At 39.5% G+C, this 10,968-nt stretch overlaps 1 protein-coding gene across 1 annotated transcript; it reads right to left on the bottom strand.

The window, feature by feature from the left end:
* Positions 1–1,581: 1,581 nt before the first annotated feature.
* klf2a (Kruppel like factor 2a) lies at positions 1,582–4,550 on the bottom strand. The gene is made up of 3 exons (XM_084118071.1): positions 3,976–4,550; positions 2,654–3,551; positions 1,582–2,520 (listed from the first exon to the last, which is right to left on the bottom strand). The coding sequence occupies exons 1-3, from the start codon at positions 4,045–4,047 to the stop codon at positions 2,345–2,347; spliced, it is 1,146 nt and encodes a 381-aa protein (XP_083974197.1). The 5' UTR covers positions 4,048–4,550; the 3' UTR covers positions 1,582–2,344.
* Between the last annotated feature and the right edge of the window lie 6,418 nt (positions 4,551–10,968).

Genomic DNA, 10,968 nt, shown 5'->3' on the forward strand with positions numbered 1-10,968 from the left:
CGTACGAAACATCACGTCCTGACGTTGGCTCCATGGGAAGAATCACTACAAAAAGGTTTTGACAAGTTGTACAATAGCTAGCAGTGTCTTCCGCTAAGATGATTCCCGTGCAAGTCCAGCAGGTGGCAAACTCTTCCCATGACATTCCCAAGCTTTCCAAAGGAAGCTGCACCAAAACAAAGCAGCTACATGGACAAAAAGATACTGAGTGGTATAACAAACCTCCAATACATTTTTCCATTGCAACCTCATTATTTTTTGTATATTTAGTTCATTAAGTTTGAATAAAGCATGTTTTTAAAAATGAATTTATCTCTCCAGGTGCAGCTATAATGATTGATCCCAGGACAGGAAGTGGACTTAAATTAGTATCCCTGGTTGGTGGGTACATTTTTGAAGAGAATTCAGTTTTTTTTCCCCATCTAAAGTAATTTATAGTTTGTATTTTAAAACGTTTTGCTGCCGGCATGAGGAATACCCTCAAGGCTTTAATAATATCATCGCTCACTCTTACAAGAATGTAAAAGAGTCTTGTTTTTAAATTTTTGCATGAAACCCGAGGAGCATTCTGGCTTGAAGCCAGGCAATTAACATAATCCTAAATGCATCATTGGTGTCTTTATCAGTTTCTTATGTAGGTTAAAAACCATTTCCTAGGTGAATAGTGTCAAGTCTCTGCTATCTCAAGGGATGTGACCTTTGTAGCAGACCCTTGAAGTTCATTGGAGGATTAGGGAATCGTTGTAAACTGAAACGGCACACATTAACCTGGCTGATTTATCAACTATACAGCAACTCTGAAAAGTGATCTGAGACCAACCTGAAAGTGATATGAAAATGTTTTTCTTACTTCACAAAGTTAGCCATCCAATGACACAGTTTTAGTTCCTCATTTCCTCAAAATAACCATGCAGTGAATACCTCTCAAACAAGTGAACGGTATAATATTTCCATACCACTGCACAGGGCCCATAAAAACACAAGAGAGGGGTCTAATAGTATTATCATACAATACGGAGATGTGCTTTGTTTTTTTTGGACTAGTGTCACCATAAGATGCATTATTGGATGTGATTTCTGCTGTGTGACCTGAATATACTGTCCCAACTGGTATTAAGCACCCAGGGGACAGTCTTTTGTTTAATAAAGAACATTTAGTGCTCTATTTACATTAAGACTTTGGTGCCAGATACCCTCAAGCTCTTGACATGTATTTTAATCTGATTGACTTTACAGCGCCTGTAAAGTTTGAATTCTCAACCCAACCGTAAAAAGTAATTTGAAGCAGAAAGTTCACCCACTTCTTCCGTTGTTTTTCCAAAGCATCTCTCTCCTCATCTGTGGTGTAGCCCTCTGCCCAGACAGGGCTATATTCAGTCTCAACAATTATGTAAATGTAATGTTTGTATTTATAGGTCTAGCCGCAGCTCTCTGGCATGGCAAAGTTGCAGCTGGGAAAGATTGCAATCTCCCTCAAGGCTTTTAACATCTACCCTTGGGCGATACCACCGAGATCTTGTCTGAAGGATTCGAAAAGATTGACTGATGTGCTAACATATTGGACATATCGACAGACACACGTTTATATCTCAATTAAGTTTAATATGTACATTAAGTACAATATTTACAGTGTATAAATTATGTACATAAAATGTTTGGTCCAGAACAACTCACATAGCCCTTATCATGTCATCCGAACATGGGACAGTCTGCAATTCACGTTAACAACATACAAATTTGTAAGAATACGTTAGAAAAAAGAAAAGAAAAAACCATAAGACCCTGATTTTTAAATGTTTATGTCGATAAATGCACAAATTACTTCAAACATTCAGTTAACGCCCATTTGTTAACTTTTAAGGCAGTTTTGAAAGAAGAAAACATTGTCTTACAAAGCTTATTTAGTTTCTTGAAACAATAGCATACAATTTTTTTTAAAATGCCAAGAGTATTTATGGCACTCGTGAGATGTATACATGAATTAAAAGGCACTGTTTTCATGTCCATAGTACATCATGTTAACTTAAACACATTTAACTGTCTGATTCCAGTTCCGTCTTGAGGTTTAGGTCCAGCCTAACATGAGTTGAACTTGTTTGGCATTTGTCAAGCTCTTTGGAAAAGAAAAATATATTTTGTTTCTTTAAAAAAAAATCTGTAAAGAAATGAAGTGTAGAACCAGCTACAATGCAAAAGACTGTGTAGGATTCAGCAATAGGTCAAGTCAGTTCATGTTTTCCTCTTTTGTCATACTTTAAATAAAGAGTACAGACAAAATGCTTGCTTTGAACATCCATGATGTTCACTGTTCAGTGCGTTTGGTCCAAATATTCAGAGTCAGTTCCTACATATGGCGTTTCATATGGAGGGCGAGATGGTCGGACCGGGAGAAGGCGCGCTCGCACAGATGGCACTGGAAGGGTCGGTGTCCGGTGTGCTTGCGGAAGTGACGGGTCAGTTCATCAGAACGGGCAAACTTCCAGCCACAACCTTCCCAGCTGCAGTGGTAGGGCTTCTCACCTAGCGAAAGAGAAAAAAAACAAGGCACGTTAATATTTAGATATTTTCAGCAATCGATTATTGTCATGACATTTCAATTTCAAAAAGAGCAGTCAAGTGTGATGTGATAGCATTGGCATATATGTTTATTTACCTGTATGCGTTCTGTGATGCGCCTTCAAGTGGGAACTTTTTGTGTAGGTTTTGCCACATCCAGAAAAAGTGCAAGTGTGAGACGCTGTCCGTTTCCTCGGCCAGGTGCGACGTCCCCTTTTTGGTTTGACGTCCATCTCCAGAGGAGATGAGGGTGGTGTCAGAAGTACTCTTTGGTTGGCGTTGGGCATTCCAAGCCCGTCGTCGCACATGCTGAAGTGATGCGCATTTGAGTAAGACAGGTGCATCTGTGGAGGTGCGGCATGGGGAAACCCCGTGTTGCCTTGGTAAGCCTGCTTGAACGTCATCGCGTGGCACATCTGTGACTGACAGTCTGTGTTGATGAGCTCTGCGGGGCTCTGCGGTGGAGTCATGCTGCCTGCCCCCTGGGGTGAGTTGGCCAGTCTTGGCTGCTCATATGACCTCATGCATGCACCGTTGCCCTCCTGTTTGACTTTAGGAACCATTCCTCTTGCAGGTCCATAACTGTCCATGCAGGGCTCCACTTTGATACACTCCGAAATGTCCTGATTGGGGAAGACAGACCTGACCAGGAATCTTCCCTGGGTGTTGTTGGGCAGAGATGGCTGGCAGTAGGGGTCTACATCGGACTGCAGAAGCTCTGCCATGAGGCTGGTAGTATACGGCGGAGGTGACGGGTTGATCTCGGGCACCGAGTATGCGGTGGGGTTGTACATGTTTCTGGATTCTTGCATTCTGTAATCGCTTCCCATACCGAGTCCAAGATTATCAGAACCGGCAGTGTTGGCCAGAATAAACTCCAGATCCAGATATTTATCAAGATCTTCGTCGTCTATTGTTCTGCTGAGGTTGTCCATGTTTGTTATGTCAGCTATGCAGCTGAGATGCATGGACCTGTCCAGTTCATCCTTCCACCTCTGCAATGGAACAGATAGATTAAACTTACTTTGAGATTTTAAAAGCAAGAATGCACAAACATTTATAGTATTTAAGTCAAGAATGTAGTAAGGGGTCAAGAATTTCTGTCAATAATTTTCAATGCGTTTGAAGTTCATCTCGCAATGACAAAAATTATATAGAATAAAATATATAGTCGATGTAAAATCGAGCAGCTGTTGCTATGGTTACGTACTCAGGCTTACGCGATTTATTTTCGCAATGATATACTGTAAGTTTAGCTCACTGACTAACTTGCAATATAACTTTTTGTAGTTCGTGAAATTGTTTGAAAACGCTTTTAAAATGTGTATACATATACATACGTGTAAGTAAAAAAAAAAAAAACGAATAAAGAACTATATAATCATAATGATGTGAAATAAAAAGAAATAGGCTACTCACGTTTTCCCAGCATTTTTCCTTCTGTGCTGAAAATGTGGAAATAGACGGTAAAATTGTTCCAGTCAAAGCCATTTCCAGTCGTCCCAGTAAAATTAAAAAAACTTAAAAAGTGATCGGGGACCAGTTGCTATCCCTCCAAGAAACTTTGGTTGTAGTGCACTACAACTCGGTTTCTGCTCTTACACTCTCTGTTTCACACTCATGCAGCAAGTATGAGTGGTGGAAGACCTTATCTTATAAATATCACGACAGTAGAAGCTGGACCAATTGTACGAAGCGGAGGAAATACGCACTACCCGTCCCTAATTTTAGCCGCGCTATATAGCTGCTGCTCTCCGGCTCGTGCGCCTTTCGTCTTGGATGGTGAGAGTGCACGGGCTCCTTCTTTAAATCACCGGAGTCACTCCACGCCCCCTCGGTAAAACGAGTTAAACGAGTACAACATGATGCGAGAGATCCCTCCTCTTCTGTCCCTCTCTTGCCTTTGGGGAGAAATCAGAATGGGAGAAAAATACACATCATTAACACGTTGTTTAAAGACGAAAAGTGTCGATACCAATTGCGCGCGCCACTGTGAGCCCTCGAGACACGTAGAGCTATTAAAGGGGATTATGACCTCGGGCATTATTGCATTTTAATAATGTAAAAATTTGCTGGCTCAAGAGCTAATAAAATGAATCCATTTAATCCTATTGTTTTTCTTCTTCAGATAAGTGAACACGCATGTATTTTAATCCATGCATTTCCTAAATAAAACAATCTAAGTTTTAAAGAAGTTAGTAAAAGTATGTGTTTTACATTAGACTTTGCTCAGTTTTGCGAAATAACATTACCATTTTTAACAAGCAATTGTTGGGTTAATTTTGTATGTTTTATGACATCATAAATAATAAAGGCATTTATATTTTACTTTAATCTAACTATGAAATCTGCAGTTTGATGATGTAAACCAATCAGTTACTTATTCAAAATGGGGCTTTTTATTTTCCTACTGCAAACAAATGTAACCACTGACATATTTACAACAAGTATTGTGATAATGATTTACCTGTGAGTATATGCTATATAAAAAGAAGCATTATTAAAAGAAACTTTAAATATGAACAACAGAACAATAGTGGATTTATGGAGATTTGACTCAAACATCTTTAAGACGGGCAAACTAGAATTAAACCTCTTGACTATTTTAACATTAGCCATGTAAAAATGTTCACATGAAGTCAACATGTCTGCCCTTTCATTTATAGTTTATGGCTTTGCAATAAATCAACTATTTTTAGACTCTTAAACCCCATCTTATTCACAAATTAGTTGTACTGCTTATAAAAAGCCAATGTTAAAGTGAGACTGTGTATGCACTGTATATCATGCTGTATTATGACGTAAGCGTGTGTGATGTTACTCCTTGCACCTGCAGCCGAAGCCACAACTTTATCGGATTTGCATATCATTGGACCGAAATATTAACAATAACATGACTTTCTGTGCTTTTTACAAACCCTTTCAGGCTCCAAATGTATCTGTAGTATCAAGCTCTAAACAAAACACTTGCCATTAAGCTCTTAAAACCCCTTTCATTTGCAAATAGAGCCCCCCCCCCCAATAGCAGGTATCGGGCAAATTACTTGTGCTAGTCTACGAATAGATATTTTTAGCTTCCAGCAAATTGCAAGGTCCAGTCACACACAATCCAGTGCAAAAGAAAACATTAAATGGTGGTTTCTGTGAAATTACATCACTTCTCTATTTTTGTGCGTCAAAAATAACACGCAAATGGTGAGAGTCCAAATGAGGTGCAAGCCGGGTGCGATGTGAACCATCGAAGTAGAAACGAATGCCATCCCCTTTAACATACCATTACCAACACGTGTTTTGACTGCGTTTACTGTTTTATTATTACAGGAATCAACTGATATGATTCAGTAGCCCAATTTTGGAGAACAGTATGTTATTTGGGCACGGAGAATATTGAGGTCTAAGAATGTCAAAAAAGGGTGTCGTTTTATTGTACAGTACAGCTAGTTCTCCCCTCAGGGCAGCATGGGTCACACATTAATATGTTGGCTCTGATCGTGCATGTAGGAAGTTTCTGACACACCCTCACACACTCCACCTGTACAGGTAGACTTAATAAAGCTTCTTTATTGGCATCTATGGTTCAATGGAAAACCTTTTACAAAATGGTTCTTTGATGGTTCCATGCAGAACCTTTAACATCCATACACAAAGGTTCCAAAAGTGGGGTTTCACAGTAAAGAACCATTTTTGGTTCCCCAAAGTACCTTTCAGTCAACAGTTCTTAAAAGAAGTGTGAAGAGAAAATGTTAATCCGAAGAAACTTTTTCCACTATAAAGAACCTTTTGCGCAATGGAAAGGTTCTTTACATGTTAAAAGTTCTTCATGGAAACATTGATGCCAATAAAAAAGAGTGTGGAACCTTTACATTGCACAAAAGGGACTGGAAAAAGGCTCTAAAATATTTTTTTTACACTAAGAAAAAAGGGTTCTTTTAAGAACTGTTCTCTGAAGGGTTCTTTGGGGAACAAAAAATGATTCTTCTCTATGGCATTGTTGCGAAAACCCCCTTTCTGAACCTTTACTTTTTTATGTATACAGGCCTATATTCTGTCTTGTTGCTTGGCATGATGAACTTCAGATGCTTAATTATAGTTCTGTTCGGACAAAGAGATATAGAGAAATTCCTCTTGATTTCTGCCTTTTATCTGTTTATGTTTTGTATTCCACATATCTGTGTTGGTATCTTTGATTCTTATCAGTTTATCAACTTGTGATGCGACTGCCAATAGATAACCATTCACTTTTCCTCGAAACGATCTGTAGTTTTGGAAAATATATTATGCTTTGCGTGTGAACTGAGCTCAAGTAACCCGCTCGGCCATCAAGCATTTATTTGGAAAAAGTTTTTTTTTCTTTTTCTTGCTTTGGTTATCCAGTGTAATGCATAGTTTGCTGCTTGAGTCAAACCCTGGGAAACACCTGCTCTTTCTTCACAGCGGGACGGCGTTGTGGCTGCCCTAGGCCCTGCTTTCGAGAGAGAAGGAAACCGAGAGTCCTGCCAGAAAGTGCGCGAGTGAGAGTTTGAGACGGAATGGGATTCTGAGCAGGCCTTTATATACGCAACTATTTTTAACCCCACTCCCTCTCGCCTATCACAGGGCTTCCTCTCTCGGACGCTCAGGAAGCAAGCCTGGCTCGGCTTCCTGCCTTCATGCCGGGCTCTTCAGAGCCAATCAGGGAAGGATAGCGTTGTGATGACCAGGCACTGACTCAAAAGGAAAAAGAGTTAAAATCATGCCACATATTTGTGTGATTAGATTTCAGTGGAGCAAGTGGTCGTCTGAGAGGGAGTTTGACATGTAGCTCATGTTTCTTTGAGCCTTCTAGATTAATGATGAACTCAAACTGAAATCATTTGTGTGTCATGCTGCCACTAACAGTATTTATTTCTCCTTAATCAGTGTTTCCCAATATTTTTGTCTAATGTACTTCCACAACCCCATAAGTCCTCCTAAGTAAGAGCCTATGCATATACAGTATGTGTACAGTATGTATATGTGTATATGTTGCCTGCTATGTTGCAGCATATATCCAAATGTACAATAATGTTTATGTACCAATACTTAAGAATACTAATGAGTAAAAGTTTACAAATAACAAAATGGCTATTAACATTCAATCTGACTTCCTCTTAATGCTCACATTTCTCCAATTCCACCATCCTATCACTTTCAAGTCCTGCCATACATTCTTTTTTCATTTGGAAATACTCCACATTATGAGTTTGCAAACAAATTCACATTGATTTTAAGTACCACCCTGGTGTAGACTGCAGCTAAAACACTTTCAAAACCAATTTGTTTACCGACGACACTCAGAAATGCATGTCTGTATATTCTCAGGTCAACATCAACAAGGAGTTTCATAAACATCTCGTCGTAGCATTCATCTCCTCTAGGATGGAGGAGGAGTTGACAGCGCAAGATAGATCGTATTCCGTGGGGGGAGTTTTTCCAATTCTGTTTTTTTTTTCGTCGGTCGGTTCATGTGGATTTAATTGGTTTGGTAATTCTCCTGAGAGGCGGCCAATTTATAGCCTGTTAACACTTGACATCATGCAGGTCGTGCGTTATGAGAGCAATTTGCGAAGTTGGCTGTGAAATATGTTTGCAGTGAAGATGTTTACAGCAATTAATCAAGAAACTTTTTTTTTCTCTCCCTTATAATGTCCAGACGACCTCCTAAGCGGTCCGTTTTGGCTGTGAAAATGTAACGACAAACCTATCAGTGGCTTCTGGATAGCATGTTCCTAATTTTTGTTATTTTACGGCCTCAAAATGTTTCCAGGGTTTGATATGGTGTTGATTCTGTGGCCCTTGGAGAAAACGGACTACGTCCAATCTCATACTTTAGACCGGTCACAGCTGTAGCTTGACCAAAACATAAATTGAAGTCATGTGCGATTTCAATTAATCTCCAAGCAACTTTTCTTTTACTCCTCGTCAAAGTGATACCATGAGAACATTACAGAATTGTGTTGTGAGTGATGAATCCAGAGACGGCGGATTGGGAAATTATAAGCTTGGGTTGAAATGTTTTGCAGTCGAACCTGGCAGCGTTCGTGTAATTTCAACATCTCCCTGTTTCACTGTTATAAGTCTTAAAGCCACAGGAATTGCCATGGTGGGCTGCCAAAATCCAGTTCCTTTTTATGCAGAAGTAGGAATTATGGACAAAGAACGCGAGGGAGTTACAATAGAGAGTTGAGTCTCTAAAACCAGGCGAGTTTTTATACGCCAGCCTGACCACAAACGTGTCCGCGTTTCCTTAAATCTTGCCAGCTGCGTAAATACACCAGCCTGCAGTTACACACAGGTCCCTTTCTATTCCGGCTTTGAACTCCGTTCGTCTATGTTGTGACTGTAATGTCATGTATACACCTAAAATGGAAGGCCCAAACCACAAATTCGCCAGACATTCCTGAGTCACATGACCCTCAAGGTTACTAGTACTGGAGAAGGTACTAAGGTACAGAAATATCAACAATGTTTTCATGATAAAGGTACGTGTTACGAATTAAATATGTGCACGTTATGTGCCCAAACACCAGGCTATTTTTCCGTTGGCGCCTTGCGAACCATTTATTAAGTTCAATTAAAGTACATTGTGTGCCACCATTCATTTCATGTTTACTGTCTTGCCTAGTTTCTATGTCCTATGTAGGAATGCAGTGTGGTATGTCTTTCCCTCCCATCAGAACGTAGTGACACACATTCGCCTCACATGAATAATAGCTCTCAGGCAACATAAACTCTTCGTGCACAATCGTGCGCTGGGGAACAGCAAGTTCTGCGGTTTTTCTCCCAGGCCATTCCTGATGATTTTCCAGGATTGTTGTTGAGGCATGCTCTGTTTGAAAGACGACATGCCAAGGCTTGTGTTTTTAAATATTCTCTTCATTGACTGACTTTTTTTTTGGACTGATTCAATATCTAATGGCCATGTACCAATGTGCATCCCTTATCGAACATTTTCAGCAATGTAAACAAAAATATGGTTTAAATTAAAAGTTCCAGCTCTCACTGAGCAATGCATTTTTTGGATATCTCTGCTCTACTAAAGAGCTGATGATATAAATCAGGCCTTGTGGTTCACCAGGACCAGGATTGAAAACCACTGCAGAAGACCATCGATGCACTTGATGCTCTGTTATCAAACAATACATACAACCATCTGAAGAACCTATAGACCTTATGTAGCCCCGCCCCTTTTCAGCGCTGCGCTCGTTGTCTTGACTTCCGGTCTGTATTTTCACAGCGTTTTGCGTGTTTATTAATGAGCGGCTCGTTTTAAAATCTTCCCGGTCGACTTACATTTGTTGAGTCATCTGCTTTAAACATTACAGTCCTCATGATAACTTTCCTTAACTTTACATTAAGTAAAACCTCTTCAAAAGCTAATTACTCCTGGACAGAAACACCATAGAAATATACAGAGCGACCGCAAAAATGGAAGTTAAAAGACAATATTCTAAAGATGGCGGCGCCCTCGTTTCTCTTGCGCATAAGGTCTATAATGAAACAAAGAAGGTTTTTGGTCTGCAAAAGGGCAACTTAAGATTATTTATTAGAAAAAGGTTCTTTACGGAAGGTGCTGTTAATTTCGTCAGCCATTTTGTTCTTAGTCTTGTGTCAAATGTACTTTTTAGATTTGTTTTTATCATATTTTGGCAACCTTGTGTTTTTGTTTAGTCAAGTTTTAGTTGACTAAACATCTGGGCGTTTTAGTCAAGGAAATATTTTCACATTTCCATCATTCTGCGTAATGTTTAAATTAATAATCTTGATTATTTTATTTGTCTGTGTTTTCGGATCATTGGTGGCATTTCTGCAGTCCAGAGAGTTGCCAGATTGCAAGGAATAAGTAAAGTTCTTATGGCAGATGCATCTTTTTTAACAGAAAAGCTCTGATTGGTGGATTGTAACTTTTGACATTTGCTTTGAAGAGGCTGTAATATTTTGCAGTGTGGGAATGGTGCATTTCAAGGAATGTACAGGAATGATGTGATGCTTTGCGAAAGTGACGACCTCAATTCGACTACCAAAAGTTGCTGGATTTCAAACATACAGGGCATTTGCACGCTCTAAAAGCAGTTCTTACGCATTGTTATCCATCTTTGAGATTTCTCTATCACATGAATAAAGCCAGATCTCTGTCTTCACATGCACGAGCATTAAAAGGAAACCAAATCATGACAAAAGAAGAAAAAAGGGTCATCACATTAGATAGCGGTTAACAGTTATCACCTTTTCACATATTTTGACTCATGTTTTTTGGAATCAGTTGGATAAAGCCTCTCAGTGAAGCATATGTGTGACAGTTTGATTCTCAAGTTCTTATGGCAGATGCATCTTTTTTAACAGAAAAGCTCTGATTGGTGGATTGTAACTTTTGACATTTGCTTTGAAGAGGCT

This window comes from Abramis brama (assembly GCF_963993115.1).
Source record: "Abramis brama genome assembly, chromosome: 6".
NCBI lineage: Eukaryota > Metazoa > Chordata > Actinopteri > Cypriniformes > Leuciscidae > Abramis > Abramis brama.

What these genes read in the sequence shown, in the direction of transcription:
- klf2a (XM_084118071.1), bottom strand. Translation starts at nt 4,047, where the DNA reads ATGGCTTTGACTGGAACAATTTTACCGTCTATTTCCACATTTTCAGCA. An exon ending in AGGAAAAATGCTGGGAAAAC is followed by an intron (nt 3,552 to 3,975) that starts GTGAGTAGCCTA and finishes GTTCCATTGCAG; the next exon opens with AGGTGGAAGGATGAACTGGA. An exon ending in GCATCACAGAACGCATACAG is followed by an intron (nt 2,521 to 2,653) that starts GTAAATAAACAT and finishes CTCTTTCGCTAG; the next exon opens with GTGAGAAGCCCTACCACTGC.